Consider the following 23,363-nt stretch of genomic DNA (forward strand, 5'->3'; position numbering starts at 1 on the left):
GAATTATGAGACCAAAGCTACTGAAAGGGTAACCTATATGGGTCTCTTCTAAGCAACATTTTACAATAATATGGAGTATTATCATGATTTCTAAACTCTATATTAGAAAGCTTTAATTCGATAGCACAGGGCACACATTTAAAATTTGGTATCTTCTTAACATATCTATCCACACTTTTATGTTTATGAGGGGGTGACAGGTAAGCTGTTTGTTAGCATCTTATTCCAAGTGAGTAGCCTCCTTGAATGTTATGGTAAGATTAAAATATACTGAAAACAATAACTTAAGGAGTTGGAGTATTTTAAGTCTGATTTAGTAAAAACAATTATTCATTTTGAATAATTGATTGTATCCAGAATAATTCCTGGGAGGTAAGCCTGGGAAAAGAAAATGGGGAGATAATAATTTGCTGGATTCTCTTCCCCATGGATTGTTTTCCACAGCTCTGTAATAAATGGCAATGGCCAGTGTAGTAGAAAACAGAATTGGAGAAAATGTCCACTCCCCTTTTTCTAGTGCAGGAAACAGTGCACATCTTGAGGCTCCAGGGTTCAAATACTGCAAAGATACTTAAGATCACATCACTAACATTAGATGGAAAAGCAACATAATTCTAAAAGGACATTCAAAAAACCTTTCAATAATCAATAAAGCAAAAATAGATTGAATAGAAAACAACAAATTGTGAACAGCATTTAAAAACAGATACTCACTCATCTGCCTATTGAAAAACTTGGATGATGTCAAAGAATAGAAAAGAAGAGTAAAATAAAAAAGGCACAACTAAATAGTTTAGGATTGGGAATGTAGAGTGCCATGGTTGTATACTATTACTATATTTATTTAACTTATAGGCAGAACATATTATGAACAATATAGAAAATTTGAATTAAAATAGCTGAATAGGTATCAACAATCTCAGTTATGTGGTCATATCAATCTGACATCCAGAAATGAGGAAGATTTAAATAATTTTGTTATAGTGAAAAAAAGAGTACAAATGTCAATCTCATGCTTAATTTTAAAACAAAACAAAGCCCAACTACTAGGTTAAATATTATTTATTACCAATAAACTGGCTCTAGCTACCTAACATCAGTATACATAGACAAGCCAATACAAAATAAATATTTCTATATTTGTTTCTATGTTTTCAATTAGAAACAAAACCATGAAGTTGATATGACCAAAGCTTTGAAATAAAATAATTTTGAAGGCCTTTCTGAAAAGTAAAAGGTTAGGGCCCAATGATAAACATTATTATCCCAGGCTTAAAAATAGTAAAATTACAGGCATAATGACTGTAGCTTTAAAATAAGGAGATGTAACTTTGTATAATTGTATGTTTAGAAGTGGAGAGAGATGCACATTCTAACTAACTGGGCATTCCTGTGTTATTAGTGACAAATTAATTAGTCTTTTTTTCTAATTCATGCATGTCTTATGAATAAGAAATTGAAAAAGTCTCCTTTAGGAACCTGGAAGGTGGTTCTAAAAGGGGAATTAATTCAGTAATATTATATGATTCTCTTTAAAAAGTTCAGGTAAAAGGATTCTGAAAGAAACCTATTTTCTATGAAGATGGTGTCATTAAGAATTTGATACTTGGAAGAAAACCCCTATAACAGTGATGGTGAACTATGGCATTTGTCAGGGCACGTGTGTGCACTGGCTAGCTGAGTTCACCCTTTTTTAAAGCCATTTTTCGCTCTCCCCAGGCTCCAGAGCCTTTATAGGAGCCTGGGGAGGGCGGAAAGAGCCCCCCCGCCCCCTCCGCAGGCCCTCTGGAGGCTTCATGAGCTTCCCTGAAGCCTCCGGAGCGCAAAAAACTGGCCCTATGGGCAAACTGGAAGTTCAGGAACAGACTTCCGGTTTGCTCGGAGGGTCGTTTTGACTGCTCTGGAGGCTTCAGGAAAGCATCCTGAAAGTCCCTGAAGCCTCTGGAGGGCTTCCGGGGTGACGGGGGAGGCTGTTTTCGCCCTCCCCAGGCTCCTATAAAGCCTCTGGAGCTTGGGGAGGGCAAAAAAACATGCAAAAATGGGGGGGAGTGTCTGTAGTGCACGCATGCGCTCTGGGGGAGGCCACGCATTGCATTATGGGCGCAGCATGCCCGCACACTACCCCTTGTGCTCCTCCCGCTTACGTCACGCAAGCCAAAAAAGGTTCACCATCGCTGCCCTATAACATTATAGACAAAGTATCAAATTTCAGAATCATCATACTAACAACAGAAGTGTTTTTTAGTTTCAGCAAAATACTAACACCTACAAAAGCAATATCATCCATAAAAAATGAATACAATAAAAAACCTTACATATGCTACACTAATTGAATAATGGAAAGGAAGAAAAAAATAACTTATTAAAAATCCACATGTACTAGTATGAGATTAATTGAATCCTTAAGCTTCTCATTACTTGCGGGATCGTATTCTGCCCCATACATCCCTGCGACCAATTCGCTCGCACAGAGAGGGGCTCCTCCAGGTGCCGTCCGCTAGACAATGTCGTGGGGCGGCGCCTAGGAGTAGAGCCTTCTCTGTAGCGGGCCCAGCCCTGTGGAATGACCTCCCTCCGGATATTAGGAATACCTCTGACCTCCGCTCCTTCCGTATTAAGCTTAAGACCCACCTATTCCAAGCAGCTGGCCTGGCTCAACTTTGATCTAACCATATCGCTCCTGACGGGTTTTTAACTGGGTATTTTAATTATATTTAATTTCTAGGGGGTTTTAAATACTGTATTTTAATTGTTTTTTATCAGCCGACCTCCTCCTTGTGTATGTTTCAGTGTATGTCTTTGTTATATGTTTGTTTTGTTCACATATTTATTTCGTATGTTTCATTGTACGCCGCCCCGAGTCCTTCGGGAGAGGGTGCGGCTAAGAAATAAATATATTATTATTATTATTATTATTATTAAAACTAAATTTATAGAAATATTATATATTTTTTTAAAAAAACATGGACTTAAAAAAATCCTGCCAAAATTGGATATTCTACTTCTTTATTCTATGTAACTAATGTTAACTTTCATAATATTCTTTATCTGAGTGGTTTCACTTTACCTGCTCCATCTCTTAGAGATACTAAGATTTTGTAAGAAAAATATCAAACAGTTCTTGTCTGTTTCAAATGGATCTTCATTTGACAAAACTTTTGAAATTTTAGAAATCTTCTAAAACTGGATGAATTAGTATACAAAATGGTCAAAATAAAAATGATATTTCTATAAGACAGGAATAGAAGAAAAACGAAGTATTTGGTGTAAATTTAGTGGGCTTTCTAGCTTAGGAAAAGAATAACTTTTGTATTACCAGATATCCTTAGATATCCAAATATCTCAAATATGTTAATGTTGTGCTCTCCCAAGAATTCTTTTTTGGTTGAACCTTTTTTTGTCTGAAGTAATAGGTTTCAGTGTCCTCAATACAATCAGCAAACTCTATACAAAACATCTATAATAGAAATTCCAGAACTGACAGGAACAAGAGAACATACTTGCAGAGAAGCAAATTGGTTTTAGGGAAAGCCACTCTATGTTGGTCTATGACTAATAAAGATTGAATTGTCCAAGTGATGTAATAGCTAAATGGTAATAATCATAATCAATGACAGACACTCCATTTTCATATCTTAATCTAACCTTTTCAATGTCATGGGCATCCAGTGCATCATTTCCCCATACGAAAGAATTTGCTGCTTATTTAGATAAGATTCTAGCATCTCATTGTGAAGCTCCTTTTTAGGAACATAATGCTTAATTATCTCATTAGTAAGATTCAGAAAATAGGTTAAAGCTCTAATAAATCAGGTAACCTTTATTAAAAAACAAGCAATCTGCTGCCCCTTTATTCTGTCTAGATTATTGGGTGGGATATTACTGTTGAGTCTTAGGTGTTCTACTATGCTTTTATGTGATTTAATTTCTTTCTTTTTTTTAATAAACTGCCTTGTAGACCCTAACAGTTGAAAAACCGTATATGTTTTTGAAAAGTTAAACACATGGATGGTTGCAATCTGAAAGCCAACAAAATCCATAATTTTGACAATATTTATAAAAAAACAATTTATGTGAAAACCACAGATATGCCTTTATTAAAAAAAAACCTTACATAAATTGTTTTATAAATCTATGATTTAAAGTATAGCAATGATGAACTATCACAGGTATATTTATATTGATAACAACTGGCCACCCAATCTATTATATCTATTCAGAATTCAAATTCAAAATACAGATGGATTTCCTGGGTATGACAGCTATTAAGCAAAGGGACAGTATGTCTCCTGGACGCTGTATATTTTACTGGACGCTTTCAAGAAAAGATTGGATAGTCCTTTGTCTGGCATGTTATCAGGATTGCACCAGAAGATCTCCAAGATCCCTTCCAATTTATGATTCTATGATGACCTTAATGGCTATCCTTAACTACTTCAGATAGAGATTTCTGCAAGTGCAACTTATTGCACAATCATCATAGTATATGCTTCAGTCATTCCTGTAGTACTTACCCATTAATTAAAAAGCTATATTTGCAAAAAGGAAAAAAAAATTAAATAATAAAGGGAATTAAATTATATTAAATAGTATATAAAATGTTAATGCGTACAGTTATGCCTTAGAAGCTAATGAGACCATGTGGTGCATTTCCTACCTTTGGAGGCTTGAAGGGATATTCTGGTGTAAATGTAATGTCGAGGAAGAAAACTCCACCCTCATACACTGAACCTGGAGGTCCTAAAATTGTTGATCTCCATTCATAGATATTATCACCTTTTGGGCCAGCACTGTAAATTAAACAGGACAAAAATTGATTTAGCTTTAATAAGACTTAAATATTTATGAAAAGAAACTCAATTCCTGTAAACATATTATAAAATTAACACTGTAAGACTCGGACCAACAACTAGCAGTGCATATTGATCACAGAAAGCTCCATCAGTGGTGATGCTGAAGGGAAAAAATAGTAATACTGGTCGCAAGGCAGAGAAAGAACAATTTAGGGAGAAGATTAAAATGGATTGTGTTTTTTAAAAAGTGCAGGTTAATGAGGAATCTTGCAATCATCTAATTTCCCTTGCTTCCTTGCTTATACAGCTTTTGCAATAATAAACCCCATACAAATGTTATTCCAGAAATATTTTCTTGGTTTTTGTTATACTACTTCCCTATATGTTTCTATCACCTTTTCAGAATGTTTAGCTTTGACTTAGAAGCCATTTGTTTCTAACTATATTTTTCACTATATGACAGATTTCAAATAACAAACGTGCTCTGACCTTAAGAAACAAATGAATGGTTACTGTGAATTAACTACAGTGTTTGGTTCTGCATGGTACCTGTATACCTACTTCAGAAAAATGTGGCAAAGGAAGATAAAAATGAAAAGGCAGGCAGAGCAAACTCTTCAGGCGGAGTTTAAATATTTATACAATTTATATAACTGTCACTGTAATTCTGGACAGTAAACAAAATAAATATTACAAAATAAAAAATACTCATTCCATTAAAATAATAATAAAAAGGAGAACATTTGGGGGCCATGTTCAGCATTAATCCCTTGCTCCTATATAAAGGTTTGCTAATACATTTTCTGTTCTATTATCTTCTAAACTTGATCAGTGAAAGTCAACAGAAATAGAACATATTTTCAAATGAATCATAAAACTGTAAGCTACAAGAAAAAAGATCTGGTTGACTCAAGAGGGAAAAATACCTCAATATTAATTGGGGGGAGGAGGGAGAGGAAAGAAACCTCTTCAAAATTGCAACATAGCATGGTATTCCCAAGAGGACAATTTGTCTCAGCAACTTTGCTTGAACTATGTACACATCACACTAGAAAAAGAAGCCTTGCTTACTAGTGTATTGAAATAAGATGCAAAATTACTACTTTAGATTCTTAGGTACATAATTGGCAGTTAAAACTTTTCTCAGAATTAGGTTATAAATGATGCAGTATGCATTTTTCCCCAGATGGGCACAGAAGGGGCATTGATCTTACCTGAGAAGCCCTTTCTCATAACAATCGATGGAAGAGTCCAGGATTGGTTACTCTTGTCTACTAGCTCTGTTGACTGAGCTGAAATTCTGAAGACACGCCTCCCTGGTAATGGTCCTCAGTCGAACAATGAAGACGAAGCAAATCCTGTATTCTGGCTCCAGTCCATACTTCTTCCTTCCCAGCACTGGATCAGACAGTCAACCGGGTGGGTCTGGATTCTCCCGTCGAGCACTATGAGAAAGGGTGTCTCAAGTAAGACCAACACCCCTTCTCCATTGGATCAACGGGAGAGTCAAGGATGGGACATACCAAAGTCTTGACAATCCTATGGGCAGGATCTGGTCTGGTCTGAAGTCCCGGCCTCCTCATGCACTCGTTGAAGAACATGCTTGCTGAATGCTGCTTTTGCTGATGAGTATGTGTCCAGTCTGTAATGGCGCATAAACGACACCAGAGATATCCATGTCGCCATCTGACAAATCTCTTCCATGGAAGCCTGCATAACCCAGTGGCCGCTATAGTGGCCACAACCCTAGTAGAATTGGCCGTGATCTCTTGGGGCACCGGGAGAGCCTGGATCTCATATGCTCTGGCAATACATGCACGCAGCTAACAATCCACCATGGACGGCATCACCCTGTCGCCCAGAGTTGATACTGAAAGGATATGAACGGTCTCGGTCTTTCTGAAAGAAGCGGTCCTGGAGATGTAAATGCGCAGGGCCCTCCTTATATCCAATTTATGCCACTGCTGTTCCAAAGTATGCTGAGGCCGAGGACAAAAGTCCGGCAAGATCAACTCCTGTGCTCAGTGAAACATGGAGTTAACCTTTGGCATGAAGGCAGGGTCCATCCACAGGACCACCCTGTTCCTATGAAACACACAGAGATCCTTTCTCACCGATATAGCCACCAAATTTGATACCCATCTGGCGGACATGATGGCCATCCGGAAGGCCACCTTACATGAGCAAATACGTAGGCTGGCCTCCCTTAAGGGTTCAAATGATGCCGTGGCAAGGGGCTATAACACCTTAGGCAACTTCCAGGTGGGGTAGTGGTGTGCCCGAGGAAGGCTTGAACTCTGGGATGGTAAGCAAGGAAACTGAAACTCCTCTCCCTCAAAACTGAAGCCAAGTCAGCGATCTGACGTTGTAGGGTATTTGGGGAGACTCTCTAGGCATTCCTGCAAGAATTCCACCAAGGCCAAGGTGGGGTCTAAATGGCCCTTAGCACACCAATCACTAAAAAGTTTCTAAGTCGCATTGTAAATGTGGGTGGTAGAAGGCTGCCTGAATCGTCCTTATGACCCTATTAGAGAGTTTCTCTAGTTTCAGCAGTTTCTGTTGAACCGCCAAATGGTCAGGTGTAACCACTGGGGCTCCAGGAGGATGATGGGGTCCTGGCTGAGAGAGACACTCTCCGCAGGAATTGTCCACGGTCAAGCGATTGACAGGCCAACCAGATCAGAGAACCATGGGCATCTGGGCTACCTTCAAAACCTCCACCTTCTCCACCAACACCTTCCAGATTACAGCCGGGATCAGGGGAGGTATACAGTAGACCCCTGGGCCACAGGCAGTGTAGCATGGCTACTCCTTCTGCCCCAGGTGCTGGGAACCTTGGGAGGTGAGAGTTTGCTGGAGAAGAACCTGGGAAGGTAAGAGTTTGCTGAAGAGGCAAAGAGATCCAGAATTGGGTTGCTGAACCATTCTGCTAGTTCTGTGAACAGACTGGGATACAGATGCCCTGCTCAACCAGTCTGCCTGCACACTGGATACTCCTGCAATGTGCTCTATCCATATCAATAACAAGTGTGTCTCTGCCCACCAGCACAATGTCTCTGCTTCTGTCATGAGGGACTTCGACCGAGTCTCCCCCTGCTGATTGATGTGGGCCTTTGTAGCCACGTTGTCCATCAGGAGGAGGACATGGTCTCCCGATATCTCCTGCTGGAATGCCCTGAGGGCCAGGCAGGCTGCCCTGAGCTTTAGCCAGTTGATATTGTGGCATAACTGCTGCAGTCACGCTGGCTTCACTGCAATGACTGGCAGTCTTTAAGTGGCTCACTGCTGCTATGGTGATATAGAGAGCCTGGCAGCCCCAAGGACCAGCAACTCCCTCTCCAAAAGTCCCAGAAATAATGTTTTTTTTTTTGTAAGTAAAACTACTGGTGTACTTCTAAGTCTCTGGTCGGCAGACCTGTGGAACTAGCTATACTGACACCCAACTTCCCTCCAGCAAGGCCTTGGCAACTGCTGAGGTAAAGCTCACTGCTAGTCAAGGCGGGAAATATTAACAGCCAAATCAGGGAGGGTAAGGAGTCCCAGCGGCTTTTAAATTCCACCTATACCCTGCTTAGCCTTTCTTGAGATAATTCTTGTTGCTGGCTGACTAGAAGCTGGCTGTGAGACCGACTGAGATTGGTCTAGTGGGTTCTGCCTCTTGTACATTCTCAAGAGCGTACAAGACAGATAGTGGCTGGGACACAAATCACCGTCCCCGATAGCCTAGTTCGGCTTCAAAGCCGTCTGTGGCTCGAGTTTGGCTTCAAGCCGTTTGCTGCCTATGGCCTCCAAAGTGCGCGAAAGCACCTATTGCAGCACTTTTAAAATTTCTAAAACTTCACCTGCCTTCTTAACCAACTGAACCTAGCTATCTAAGAATAACCTGGCAATAATTCAATAAAACAAGAACCAACTCTTTCCTCAGTATCCTGAGCTGTGCAAAAGAAATGTCCTAAGAGCTGAGACTGAGTTGAAAGACTGGGGACCATTACCAGGGCGGCGTGTCTTCAGAATTTCAACTCAGTCAACAGAGCTAGTAGTAACCCATGCTGGACTCTCCCATCAATCCAATGGAGAATTGCAACAAAAAGACAAAAGCCAATTACGGTAACAATAAAAATTATTTATAGATACATTTCATGATGTAACAAGCTAACATATAAAACTTCTTCTAGACACCAACTAAATCCAAAATTTACTTAGGAAAAAAAAATGAAAGTGGGAGTGGGAAAGACAGGGCAACCATAGCAAATATTATGAATACAGTTGGGACAACAAGCATATTAGTTAATATGCTTGCAAAAAAAAATCCTGCAAAAGTATATTATCAAAATTTTAATGAAATTAACTTTGGAATACGAATAATTTAAGAAGTTTTTTACTCCTCGGAATACCAATTATTTCAGTCAGCACATGGGCTATATACATACTTTTAAAATCTTCACTCAATGGTGTTTTGGAAATATTGTAATGTTACTTGATTTACATGATGGGGCTCTCTACATGGGGCTGCCCTTGGGACGCGCCCGGAGACTGCAGTTAGTTCAGAACGCAGCCGCGCGGGCTGTGATGGGGAGTACGAGGTACTCCCACGTAACACCTCTCCTGCGCGAGCTGCACTGGCTACCTGTGGTTTTTCGGGTGCGTTTCAAGGTGCTGATTACCATCTTTAAAGCGCTCCATGGCACGGGACCTAGTTACTTGCGGGATCGCATCCTCCCACATACATCCCTGCGGCCAATTCGCTCACACAGAGAGGGACTTCTCCTGGTGCCGTCCACTAGGCAATGCCAACGGGCGACACCAAGGAGTAGGGCCTTCTCTGTGATGGGCCCAACCCTCTGGAATGACCTCCCCCCCGACATTAGAACCACTACTGACCTCCGCTCCTTCCGGCAAAAATTGAAGACTCACCTGTTCCGATTAGCAGGCCTGGCATAATTACAACTGTCCCTCCTGGCAAATGTACTATTAACTGGTTATTTTAGGGGTATTGTTTTTAACTTATTGTGTGTGTTTTAGGGGTTCAAAATCCTATATTTATATATACTGCTTTGTACAGTTCTTTTAATTCCATTTTTAACCTCCTCCATTCCAACTGTACATATTCAATTTTTATTGTATTTTGATATATTTTGCATGGACTGTACACCGCCCCGAGTCCCTTTTGGGAGAGGGGGCGGTCTAGAAGCATGAATAATAAATAAAAATAAATAAATAAATAAATGATCTGTTCATACAGACAATACCACAGCTAACCTGCAAATTGACAGAGAAATGGCTCTATTGAACATCCTCAGCTCTGAGTCTAAGGAATTATCTAAAAGGGATTACTATACTGCTAAAATACTATTATTACCTCAAGTTGCATTAGAAAGCTCTCCTATGATGGAATTCTCAAAAAGCAATTTAGAATTAGAGTGTGCTAGCTAGAATTGTCAACTGGGATTCATAGTAAAAAAAAAGGCAGTTAATTATTCTTAACCATAAGTTTCTCTGCATCTTTTTTTTTTCATTTTTTTCTTAAAAAATTATATTGCTAAGTGTTACTAAAACACGGTGTATCTTCTGTATCCAAAATAGAATTAGCATTGTGTGCTAGTTATATTGCTCAAAAACTAAGCAATTCATTGTGGCCATTAAAAGGTTTCAACACAATGAAAACAACAAACACCAAACCAGAAGCAACCAAGAAACCGATGAAACTGAACATATGATGGCACATAGAGCCATCATATGTTTACAGGTTTCTTAATAGCTTTAATGGATGCCTCAGATAATTCCTTAATTATAAGGAAGAGTTGGCTATTGATATAAAACACATTAAAATAAGCATGTTTGTAAAAAATTTTTAAAAGGAAATGTCTTCTTTGTTTACATCATTAAGCTTCAATTAAAAATAAAAGTAAATTAAGAGCTCAATTATTATTTGAAATACAGCAATGAATAACAAAGACCCAATTCGTAAAGTTTTACAATGTACACATATTCTGCCTGCAATTTTCATGCAATTATCAACTATGTAGTAATTATTCAAAACCTTTCCTCTCTTCCAATAATGCTGAACCCAGAGGAGAGAGGAGATGAAGTTTCTCAACTTCCCAATTTTAGTATGTTGTTAGAGTAAGCATTATTGTTTCTTATCTCCACCACTCCCAACTGATATTTATGTAACTTATTTTTAAGAAGGTCTATATCAATGATGTAGGCAAATGGTAAGGCTGTGAAATGACAAATTTAGAATCTTCAGTCTTAATAATTAATTTAAATAACTATCATATTATTATTAAGCTACATTGTTGTTAGAGAAAATTCTAAAGGTATTAATTACAGTTAAATAAAGTGTGTATTTGTATACATACATACATACATACATACATACATACATACATACATACATACATAATGTTACATTTTCCTAAATGCATAGATTTTTCTAGTCAGTATTTGTATGTGCAGGTAATAAAGCATGAATATTACACTCTTTATTCTGAATACTCATTATCACTTCTCCTTTCATTTTCTCTCAGAAAATAATATGACACGAAAGATACTTGATCTTTTTTTCTTTTTTTCAATGGAATTTTTATGTTGCGTTATCTAATACTATCCCATTATGTTTATGCTATTTTAGCTAATATTATTCTATTATGTTTAGATTTTTTTTCAGAATGCTAAAAATCACTACCATTGGCTGCAATCAAACAAAATATGTTTGATTAAGAAACATGAGCATTGTGGATTTTTTTAAAGCTTAATGTTTATATTTTTCTCTGCTGCTCAACAACCCCAAAGTAACTAAGAATACTTTAAGAATACTTTAAAAAGCAAGTACAATCCCTGAAATTAAAGTAAAAACTGAAACAAAATAAAACTGGTTACTGGAAAGTTCAGACCAAGGCCTGGGTCTATTTGTGATAGAATACTGCCTCTCTTATGCCCTTTTTGGAAGATTTCAACAATACAAGTTAATAATCCTTCGACAGACTGGAATTAGGAAAAGTGTTCTTATTCATTAGTGGCATTTCTTCTTATATTTGAACTGAATAAATCTATTTGAGCTTTTTAGTATATTTTGTTTTAGCAGTCAAACAATTCAAGCTTTATTATAAGGAAAGAAACTGGCAAATCAATGTGGGGTCATGTAGGACCAGGGGTGGGTTTCAATTTTTTTTACTACCGGTTCTGTAGGTGTGGCTAGGTGAGAGGGCATGTCACTGAGTAGGCATCGCCAACTCGACGTCACTCACGCCCACGCCCACTTAGTCACATGACCCCCTCCTAGCCACGCCCACAGACCGCAAAATTTTGTTTTGCCAGCTGGGAGGCTGGCAAAGAAGTCTCTCTTTTCCTGCTGCCCATGGCAGTTGGAGGAAGGAGGCAGGGAAGTGAATCCCGGGCAGCATCTCTGCCTCCTTCCTCCAAGAGCAGGCTTGTGCGATGGCCAGCCTCTCCTACTGCTGCACCCTTCACTCTGATGGTGCAGGGCCTCCAATTTCGCTGCTGGATGCGGTAGGACCTACAGCGAGGATGCGTCCATGTCTACTATTACTATGATCACCAACAGCAACAGAAGGGTAGTGGTGGCAGCGGTCTCTGCTTCTATGGGTGTGGCTGCTCTCTGCTCCCCATCCTTTGCAATCTGGAGACCACCGCCACTGAATTGGCACTTCACTTGCTGCAGTTCGGACACCAGGGAGGCGGAAGTAGAGTTGTCCGGGTTTGGGGAAGGCAGACGGGGCCGTTCTGCTGACCCCTAAAGAAGAGGCAGTGGCAGATGATTTGCTCGTACAAACTATCATCCGCCACCTCCTCTTCTTTAGGGATCAGCGGAGCCGTGGCAACCAGGCCCTGTCCGCCTTCCCCCAAACCGGGACAGCACTGCTCCCACTCCCCCGTGTCCAAGCAGCAGCAAGCGAAAGGCCACTTCAGCAGTGGTAGTTTCCAGGTTGCAAAGCAAGGGAGCAGAAAACAGCCACTCCCACAGCTTCTCTTGGCGGGAAAGAAGACACGCTGCCCGAGCCAATGGAGGCTCAAACTTCTCTGGTGGGAAATTTAACTCCGATCCCAGTCGGTAGAATGCCCGAAAGCCATTGATGAGCCCCCAATGACTTGGGAGCTGCAGAGGTGGTAGCTGTTTGGCCCGGATGCCTGGCTCTCGGAGAAAGGAGGCAGTGTCGCTTCCCTTACTGCTCACTGTCGCTTCTTTCCCAGGAAGGGTCTCAGGAGGCTTTGCTGAGCTGTCCCAGAGCTGTGTGGAGGCTTCCATGCTGGAAAACCCAACCTGCCGCTCTTGTGACAGGCTCAGCCTCGCCCGCCAGGTAGCCTTTTCGGGAATATTGCAGTGCAGTCTCGCCTCACCCAGCTCCCCTCTTAAGTTAGGAAGCAGTACTTCACCCCTGGGATGCCACAGAAGCCAAGGTTGGGGCGCTTTGTGCGAGCTTGGCGGCAGGAAGACACCTAGTGCCTGTTCCTTCAAGTGGGGGTCCCTTCAAGCGGGATCTGAACTGGCCACAGGGTGGACAGGGGGCCTCCAAACACCTCCCAACCTGGGGAGCTGCCGCATCCCATTGCAAGCACCCAGGGCGGCCACGACCCCTGCCTCACCACCACTTCCAGCAGAGCTGGGAGTGTCCCCAGGTTGGTGGGGTGGTGGATAGATTGCATGGGACTGGAGGCGGCAGGGAGGGAGGGGTCGAGGCTTCCCCGAGTGCCTGAAATGGAATGTGGCAGCTCCCTAGGGTGGAAGGTGGCAGAGACCCCCCGTCTTCCCTGTGGCCAGTTCAGGCCCTGCTTGAAGGGATTCCCACTTGAAGGAATGGGTGCCAGGGTTCTTCCCGCCACCAAGCCCCACAAAGCACCAGAAAGCACCCCAGTCTGGGCTTCTGCAGTATCCTGGAGGCTAAGTGCTACTTCATAACTTAAGAAGGGAGCCTGGTGAGGCGAGGCTGAGCTGTGGCTGATATCCACACCTAAAAGCACTTGCAGAACTGGGCTGAGCCTTGTGGGAGCAGCGGGTTGGGTTTCCCAGCAGGGAATCCTGAGCACAGCTCCAGGCCGGCTCAGTGAAGTTTCCTGAGGCCTTTCCCAGGAAAGCAATGAACGGACCGGCATCCCTGCCTCCTTCCTCTGAGAGCCAGCTTGGGGGATGGCCAGCCTCCCCTGCCACTTTGTCTTCATCCCTGCTGGTGGGGCACTTCCCATTTCAGCTCGCTTTCCCCACCGCCACAGCTCTTAGAGGAAGGAGGAGGGGATGCAGGCCTGGGGTTTGCTTCCCTTACCACTCGCCGCCAACCCCCCTGCTGAACAGAGCATTGGAGGCCAGGCTGGTCCCGGCAGTTTGCCCGCTCACTTGCTTCTTTCCAGGCTGGCTGCCCAGCTGACCAGGTAGTGCCCGGGTTGCAGCCAGCAGGGGGGGGGGGGCTAGGCTAGCACGAATGCTGTTTACCTGTGTATAGGTAGGAAGAGGCAGTTCTATGAATCCACATGGCAAAGGTGAGGCAGGGCGAGTGTTGGAGCAGGTGGGAGTGGCCAGCCAGTGCAATAAAAATAAAACCCAGGACGGCAGCTCCTAAAGCACTGCCGGGAGAACTGGTTTGGCGGAGTTGCAGGCCTGGGTCACTACTGGTTCCAGTGACCTAGGCCGCCAAATTGCTACCTATTCGTCTGAACCGGGCCGAACCAGTAGGAACCCACCTCTTTGTAGGACTCAAGATCACTTATATTACTATGTATTGCTAGAAAAAAAGTGATAAGCAACATCTTCTTCATTACTACCTTTGGGTTAAGTAAATTGTAGCAACATCTACAACTTCATCCTCTACAAAACAAACACACATGCAGAATAGCCCTCAAACCTTGAGAAAATACAAAAACAGCCCCAAACCTCTAAGGCTGCTGTACTTTAGCAGCAGATAAGAAATAAACCAATCAAGTATAAAATGAAACCTGGAATTGAACGCTGTTTTGTTCATTTTCAATTCATACTTCACTGTGTTGTTCTTTATTGTCAAGATTAAGTTGAACTGATGAATTGGCTACAGGGTCTTAAAGCTTTAAAGTAACACAGAGGAGGTGACAGCGACTGAGGTTTTAAAATGTAGCTGATGTGGATTCTGTGATATGGTAACTCATCAGGAGTAATTCTCTGGTCTCTTATCTGGATGATTTTATTGCTTCAGAATCAAATTTTATATAGCAGTTGCTTATTGAACTTTTCTGCATCCCCCAAAATCCCATCGTGAAACGAAAATCTCTTACACCCACATGTAATGCACTCACCAAAATAATACAAAATAGAATTGTACTGAGATTGTACAGAAGTAATGTGTTCAGGTAATGGCATCTAAAATCTCTGACAAGGAAAGCAGAAGAAATAGATAGAAACTTTATAGTATATCAGTTGCTTGACTAAAAATGTAGTACAATAGTTTCCTTTCAAATTCAAAATGAAAGGAGACGGAATCTACTACAATAATTATTTCATCCAACAAATTAGACATGTCATGCATAATTAGATTTTAAACCACTGCATGCAAGATTATATTTGGAGTAGAGATTTTTAAAAAATTACTAAAAAATGAAAAAATAAATATTTCAAAAACTTATATCAATTTAAAAAAGGATTTTTGTTGGCAATTAAAAACCAAATAGCCAATAAATATAAAGTTTAAATTAAAAGACAATAAAACCCATGTACATAAATCAACTGCATAATAAATGGTATGAATGTACAATGTATACTGGTATATGTACCTACTGTGTATAATAAATTACAGGTAATCCTCACTTAGTAATTGCTTTGGTTTCAGTGAAATAATCTCCAAGTGAACTGGTCACTAAGTAAACCACATCACTAAGAGAGACACGCTGTGAAGATCAATGTTTCCTTCCATCTTGTTCAGATAAAGTTCCCTTGTACAGTTCTCTTGTGCCCCATTTTCTTTATTCCTTTGCAGAGGAAAGAAACTGCGTAAACGAAATATTTCTTCCTGAACTGTTTTTCTCCTCGGGGCATTCCATAAAGAGTGCTAACCACACTTTAACTCTAAGGACCTTAATTAATTGATTAGGACCCTTGGCCATCTTGCAGCTGGCTGCCTAACTTCATACTGAACTCTTGTCATTCTACATGCCTGCACTGGTCAGAAAATGATTCTTCTTAGCATTTGTTACTGTCATATTTACGAATAGTTGCTATCTAATGCAGTTACTAAAAAGTATATACTAATTTCCTTTCTACAGTAATATACAGAATAATTATGCATTTAGCTCATTAAAGAATATAGGAAGGGAAAAAAATTGAGTACATTCACTCCAGCAACCGAAGTGCATTTCAGCAGGGATTAACACCAGACAAATACTTAGGCAGAAATCAATGTTCTAATTAAGAGACCACCAAGAAAGAATACACACCCCTAACAAAAGTGGCAGGCAAGTTATCACATATAAACAGAAAGCAAACCCCACATTTACCACACTGTTACCTGGTAACAGTCTGCAATGAAATGTCTGCAAACAAATAACCAAACTCTACAATTCTACAATAATGCATCAAGCAAACGATCCTATTTCCTAATTTATTCAAAATCCCTCTTATTAGCTAGGATTTTTTATAAAAATTAATGGATTCGAAATAAAGAACTGTAAACATAATACCTGGAGTTTTTTTAAGTCTTCAAAATCACTATAAGGTAATTGACGGGAAATGTAAATCAAACTGGATACTAAACATTTCAGTAAGAAACAAGGTTTATTTCTGTATCTTTATAGAAAAATAATTGGGGTCAGGCCAAATGCACTGATAAAGCTACTTGTGTGTGTATAAAATGTACATTTGCTAAATAACTTCAAAGCAGTTTCATAGTCACATAGCAAAAGTAGAAGACTTATCAGCAAATGAACATGAATTGGGAGCCAAAGAAGCTTCTCTACAATGGAAAAGAGGTCATAATTAAAAGCCGAAATAACAGTAAAAAATAGGAAATAGGTTTAACATGTTTAAATTATTGCTTTCTCTTTCTCCATTCTCCCTTGCAATAGTCCTTCAATTTTCTACCACTGATCACTGCTAGGGGTGTACAGTTCCACAAATATTGACAGAACCTGTATAGTTTCCTACTACAAATGTACACCACACATTTGAAGTAATAATTTAATAATAAACTAAGCATAATGCTAATCTACTTTTAACATTATAATAAAGATATTTAATCTATATCAGCAATGGCGAACCTTTTTTGGCTCGCGTGCCATAAATGGCGGGAACGCAGGGGGGTCGTGTGCGAGCGTGCCACACCCATAATGCAATGCGCAACCCCCCAGTGCGCATGCGCGCACTACAGGCGCGATCCCCCATTTTTACATGCTTTTTTTGCCCTCCCCAGGCTCCAGAGGCTTTATAGGAGCCTGGGGAGGGTGAAAACAGCCTCCCCTGCCCTCTCGGACGCCCTCCGGGAGTGTCAGGGAAGCCTCCAGATGGTCCCTGAAGCCTTCGGAGCGCTCAGAACGATCCTCCGAGCAAACCGAACTTCCGGTTTGCTCGGAGGGTCATTTTGAGCGCTCCGAAGGCGTCAGGGAAGCTCATGAAGCCTCCGGAGGGCCTCCAGGGGGGCAGAGGAGGCTCTTTTCACCCTCCCCAGGCTCCTATAAAGCCTCTGGAGCCTGGGGAGGGTGAAAAAATGGCTTTAAAAAAGGGTGAACTCAGCTGGGCAGCACGTGCATGCGCGCTGGGCAGCTGACAGGGCGTGCCCTGACAAATGGCTCCGCGTGCCACCAAGCCACTCCAGAAAACAGGCCACACCTGCAGAATAGATTCTAAAAAATTTTGAAACCCACCACTGATTTAGATCTATATTTAAACCACTTCCTTTTTCATAAAAATATGAAAAATGTATCTCACTAGCTTGACACAATATATTTATGAAATATATTACTAATAAATATCACCAATAGATTAATACAATTAACTAATGTTAGTACAAAGCCAACAAATGGAGAGGCATAGAATTTTATGACTATTTAGAATACGTGCCACAATAAACTATATACAATGCTACTCAATAAAATGCATGCATATATGTTTATTTTGCATTAATTTGATCTGATATTCTTTAGTATGAATTCAATATTTGAGTATTAAAAAATAGAATAATGATTATGGCAGTAGGCAATGATCCACTAAATTCAATAAAGAGCTTTTAAATAATTATAGATGGAATTTAACTGCCTTATGCCGAGACTTGGGTAAGCAGGCTGGACAGAAACCCTTCTGTAGCATAGGTAATATTTTAAAATAACTCTTTCAGGGCAGTACAAACTTCTGTTAAATATTAAAATAACAAGTTAATTTGTTAAGGAACTTTATAAACTCCTTTCAGCATTTATAAAAGAACCCACTTTAAAAGAATATATATGTGATTAGGAACACTTGACTGATGATTAGCCAATGCCTGAGTTCACAGTCAATATTCCTCTTGCAATTAATTGTAAAAGCATTTTCTTCTTTTTTTCCACCCCAGTCAATTATATTGGTGATAATTTCTTTTTCTGTCTGAGGATGAAAAAGCAGATGTTCCTGTAATAGAATATTTACTATCAGATGACTGCAAACTCCTGTCCTCTTATAAAAATCAAATGCTTTGGTCGCTGTTTTAATTGTTCCATTTTTTACACACAATGAAGTGTGACCCTGATATTATAAAGAACTAAAGAGAACTGGAAAGACAGGCTGCACAATCTTTGCTGTTTCTATCTTTGCTCTTTTAAAGTTTCTCTCTGATACTCTTAACACTTCCTACAATTGAAGTAGATATGGTCTCCCACATAATTGGTTTGTTTTTATATTGTAAAGCTATGAAAGTACCATAACATTAAATGAACTGCAACAATAGTATCTCTTAAAAACAATTGTTACTTCACCCTATATATTTGTGTGCTCTGAACAATTAATTTCATAATGTTAAGTGCAATGTAATGAAAACCTCAAGATGTAACAGCTACTCACACTAAACATACTCGTTTTCAGTATATTCCTTTCAGAAGAACACAGTGGTTCCCTAAATAGTGTATTTTAGTGAATTGTCATGCTTCCTGTTTCCCGAAAGTCCACTAATTTGTTCTTAATTTTTTAGGATTTTGCTCAACATTGTGTAAACCATTTCTATAGGATTTGCATGCACACTTTGCATGGACACTTCCTGGCTATGAATAATATAGAAAGGAATATGTGCCATTTTATAAATTAGGCTGACTCCCATGCCCTTTCCATATGACAGCTTGAAGATTATAATTATAGTCTATCTGCCTGAAAATGGTATCTGTTGTCTGTTATCACAAAAACAGACTGAGAAAACTACAAAAAAATTCAAATAATGTACATCCAAGGAAAGTTTGGAATTACTTTAAGAAATCACTGAAAACAAATAATAACCTGAAACACAAGCGAACACACATAAAATGCAAAAAAACAAACAACCCCCCCAGTTTTTAATTCTGAAGACTAGCTTTCATTAAAAAATTAGAAAATATTAATTAAAAATTAAAAGTCTGATATACAAATCAACAAAGTATCTTGAATTTTATAAACCTGTACATTCATAATATAATATTTCATATGAAATAGGTTATTTAAATTTCATACCCCTTGTTGCTAGCCTTACCCAGCTTTTCGGTGAACAAGAACTTAGACAGACTCAACGTGTTATCGCACAAACATTTTGGTAAACAAACCTCTCAAACCAGAGAAATGAACCACATATTTACAGTAAAATTTTTGAATACAGAGCTCTTTGTAATGCATATCAGGCAAACTCATTCTTATAGCACTAAATGGTATAGCAACAAGATCAGTTAGAGAGGGAGGGGATGGATGCTATCTCCACCCTATTAAAAGAAGCGTATCAGGTACGTACCAACGGCCTTTCTCAATAGAGGTAGAGATAGCATCCATACATGGGACATACCCAAGCCCACATGTCCCGACAGGAGGGAACCAGACTGATCCGGACCAGGTGCAGTAGAATGAATGGCCTGTAAGACCCTACGGCCAAATGCTACATCCGCAGATGCAAATTTATCAATTTTATAATTTGAAATGAATGGAGAAGGGGAAGTCCAGGTGGCTGCCCGGCAGATTTCTTCGAGAGACGCCTGGGTGGCCCAGGTTGCTGTTGTAGCCGCACTTCTGGTGGAGTGCGCTGTTATGTCCTCAGGTACAGCCAGATGTTGGGAAGCATATGCCTTTGCTGTATAACTGCAGGGCCACCTGCCAATGGTAGAGGCAGACACCTTCCCACCTAGGCCTCAGCCTGAAAGGAGAGAAATAACGGTTCAGATCTCCTAAATTCAGAAGTGCGAGAGATATAAATCTTAAGTGCCCTTCGCACATCCAGCTTGTGCCAACGTCTCTCCAAGGGATGAACCGGAGAAAAGCAGAAGTTGGGCAAAACTACCTATTGCGCTCTTTGGAACCACGATGAGACCATTGGCGTAAAGGAAGGATCTAATCGAAGCACTACCCTGTTGGTGTGGAAGATGCAAAGATCCTCCCTTACCGACAGGGCCTGCAACTCCGAGATCCTCCTGGTGAAGGTGATGGCCATCAGGAAGGCTACCTTCCAAGAAAGGAACTGTAGTTCCACTGACCGAATGGGCTCAAAGGGGGCATCCGTTAGGGGAGACAAAACCGTGGGCAAGTCCCACATGGGATAGTGGTGAACCACCGGTGGTCTCAGATTGACTGCCCCTTTTAGAAACCTTTTCACGGCCAGGTGGCATGATAAGGGTTCTCCCCCCACAAGTCAAAATTGTAGCCACAGCTGCTACCTGTCTTCTCAACGTGTTGGGTGATAGACCTTTCTCCAATGACCCCAGAGGAAAGACTGTTCTCCCTCAGATTGCGCCACTCAAGTGCCAGGCGGTCAGCTGGAGCCACTGAGGGTCTGGATGCACCAATGACCCCTGGCTGAGGGCACCCACAGTCTGAGGAATCCTCCAGGGGCTGACTACCGACAAGGTCTGTAGGTCCACGAACGATGACCAGACCTAATGGTCCTTCGAACCCAGTCGTCCTTGATAGTAGCATCCCATTGGTCTGCAAAGTACTGCAACCCCAATTTCAATTTCAATTTATTAGCGCTTATAGACCGCCCCCTCTCCCGAAAGGGACTCGGGGCGGTGTACAGTCCATGTCAAAGAACAAAATTAAAACAATTAAAATTTTTAAATGGACAATATATATATACAAATATAAAATAGATGGATAAGAGGAGGATAAAAGATGTGCAGGACTGTATTGCTAATAAATAATTAAAATAAACAGACATTAAAATCCCAATACCCAATAAAATTAAGTCTACAGAATAATCCCCTTAAAAACCAGTAAAAATATAAATGCCAGGAGATAGGCGTTGAAATTATGCCAGGCCAGCCAGTCGGAACAGGTGAGTCTTTAGTTTATGCCAATGGGAATGGGGGCCCCTTGGGATCTATGGTTTTCGGGAGTTACGACCTCCACCCCCCCGAAAGGTCTTCTTGGCCTGGTGCTCCTCTGGTAGCGAAAGGACTGCTGGTGCTGCCTCTGGTGGTACCCTCCGAGCCCTGTAGCCATAGGAGCCATAATCATGGCCTTAAAAGGAGGTACCGTAGTCCTGTGCCTGAAAGGGCGGTCTCCTAGAATATGGAGTAGGACGTAAAGACCCCTTTCTGGAAATGGACGGCAAGATTTTTTGCTTGTCCTTGTCCTCAATAAGAAGTGGCTGTAGAGCCACTCCAAACAGGGACCCCCCTTTATAAGGGGAGGAGGCTAGCCACCACTTATACCTCATATCTGTCTGCCACTGGCAGAGCCAAAGCAGACAGAGGGAGGCAACCGAGGCGACCATTGCCTCGAGGCAAAGCGAGTGGAATCAAGTGTGGCGTCAGCCGTAAATTGGATGGCAGCCACTATTTTATTGAGGTCTTGATGGGCCCTAAGGTAGGTTGCAGGTAGACGTTGTTGAAGCTGCTGTAGCCAAAACAGGCAGGAACGAGAGAAGAACAATGCGGACATGGAAGTTCGGACCGCCAAGCTGCCGCTTGATGCACACGTTGCATCGTGAGGTCGGCCCTCTTGTCCTCTGGCTTGATGACCTCCTCCTGGGAACCTGGAATGTTGGTTGCCGAGTGAAGGGCTGCTACTGGGGCGTCGACCTTCGGAACTTGAAGAAGCTGTCCCAGGTCAGTGGCCACATTGTAAAATTCTTTGCTGTGAAGGTAGCAGATGCTTTAGCCTTGGTCAGCAAGGTCTTGAAGTGATAAGGTTGGAACAAACCCAAAAGTAGTTTTTTTTCCTGATGCTGCCTCCTCGTCTCCAGAAAATTCAGCATCCTTAATCTCCCCATCTTCAGAGACACAGGACTGGGTATGCTGGGATCTAGCCAGTGACAAGTGCCTCTGCATTTGTGGTGCTGGCAGTGATGTTGAATAGGCCACTGGTGGAGCTTGCAGTGATGTAGTATAGACCACTGGTGGAGATGGATGTAGAATAGCCCACAGGAGGCACTGGGGCAGCGTTAGTCATAGAAGCCGCTGGTGTAGCAGTCCCAGTCTTCTGCTGGAGACCTGCAGCTATGCCTTGGGTAATGGCTGAAGCTATGGCTTCCTGTATGTCAGGCACGGTCAGGGAAGAACCGGGTAGTTCTGGGCAGAGGCCCACAGCTGTTGGAGTGAACATAGCCTCCGCATGCTTGCTGCCCCGTCCCAACCTGGGCATCTTGCAAAAGATGTCCCTGTAGATCAGAGCCATAGCCCCACAGCCCAGAGGGGCCTGTTCCAATGTAACTGGAGAGGGCTGGACAGAAATATTGTTGCTAGATTGGGGCACAGTATTCCCCTTTGAAGAAGATGAGGAATGCCTTCGAGTTGAGGCCTTGGAACTTTTGTCCTCAGGAGTTAGACCTTGTCAGGTGGGACTGATTTGGAGGACTTTCTGTTTGGCATGGGCAATGTCTTTCTCAGACTTTTTGTGTCCCTTAGGATCTGCTGCAGCCTCGGAAGTGGAAGCCTCCACCGTGATTAGAAGCCCCTGGGCCCCGGTTCCCTCAGCATTTGGAATAGCAATTGCAGCATCTGCCATTTTGGGAGGGAATTAGTAATCAAAATGCCTGCTCTGGGCAGAGCGTTGCAGGGGGAAAGACCTGGGCCGATTCAGGGCCTTACCTCCTGTCTCTCGTTTTGAAGGGATCTGCAATAGCACTGCAATCTTTTATTGCCATCTGAGATAAGCAGGGATTCGAGGTCCAGTTAGTGACCTTTCAAGAGCGCTACACTCTTTTCTGCCTAGTCAGGGGCCTGGGAGGCAGATGGCCCACAGGGCAAGCTATGGGCCTAAGCCCTCACGCTCCAGCCCAAGTTGACAGCTCAGAATACTATTCCATTCCCGCTCACAATATAAGGAAAGGAGTCAATTAATTCTTCAACCAATCATTAAATCAGCAAAGTGCTCAGGAGATACACAATGACACGACCGTTCATGAAGTGGACTGAATCAAAAAGCTGGGCAAGGCTAGCAACAAGGGGCATGTCTTAACT

At 41.6% G+C, this 23,363-nt stretch overlaps 1 protein-coding gene across 1 annotated transcript in view; it reads right to left on the reverse strand.

The window, feature by feature from the left end:
• UBE2E1 (ubiquitin conjugating enzyme E2 E1) overlaps nucleotides 1–23,363 on the reverse strand; it is a 65,581-nt gene that overhangs the window by 12,210 nt on the left and 30,008 nt on the right. The window contains exon 4 of the mRNA XM_081971422.1: nucleotides 4,658–4,790. Within this exon, the coding sequence (XP_081827548.1) occupies nucleotides 4,658–4,790 (133 nt within the window). The remainder of the gene's footprint in view (nucleotides 1–4,657; nucleotides 4,791–23,363) is intronic.

Source organism: Natrix helvetica, assembly GCF_964273705.1.
Source record: "Natrix helvetica genome assembly, chromosome: Z".
NCBI classification, from domain to species: Eukaryota; Metazoa; Chordata; class Lepidosauria; order Squamata; family Natricidae; genus Natrix; species Natrix helvetica.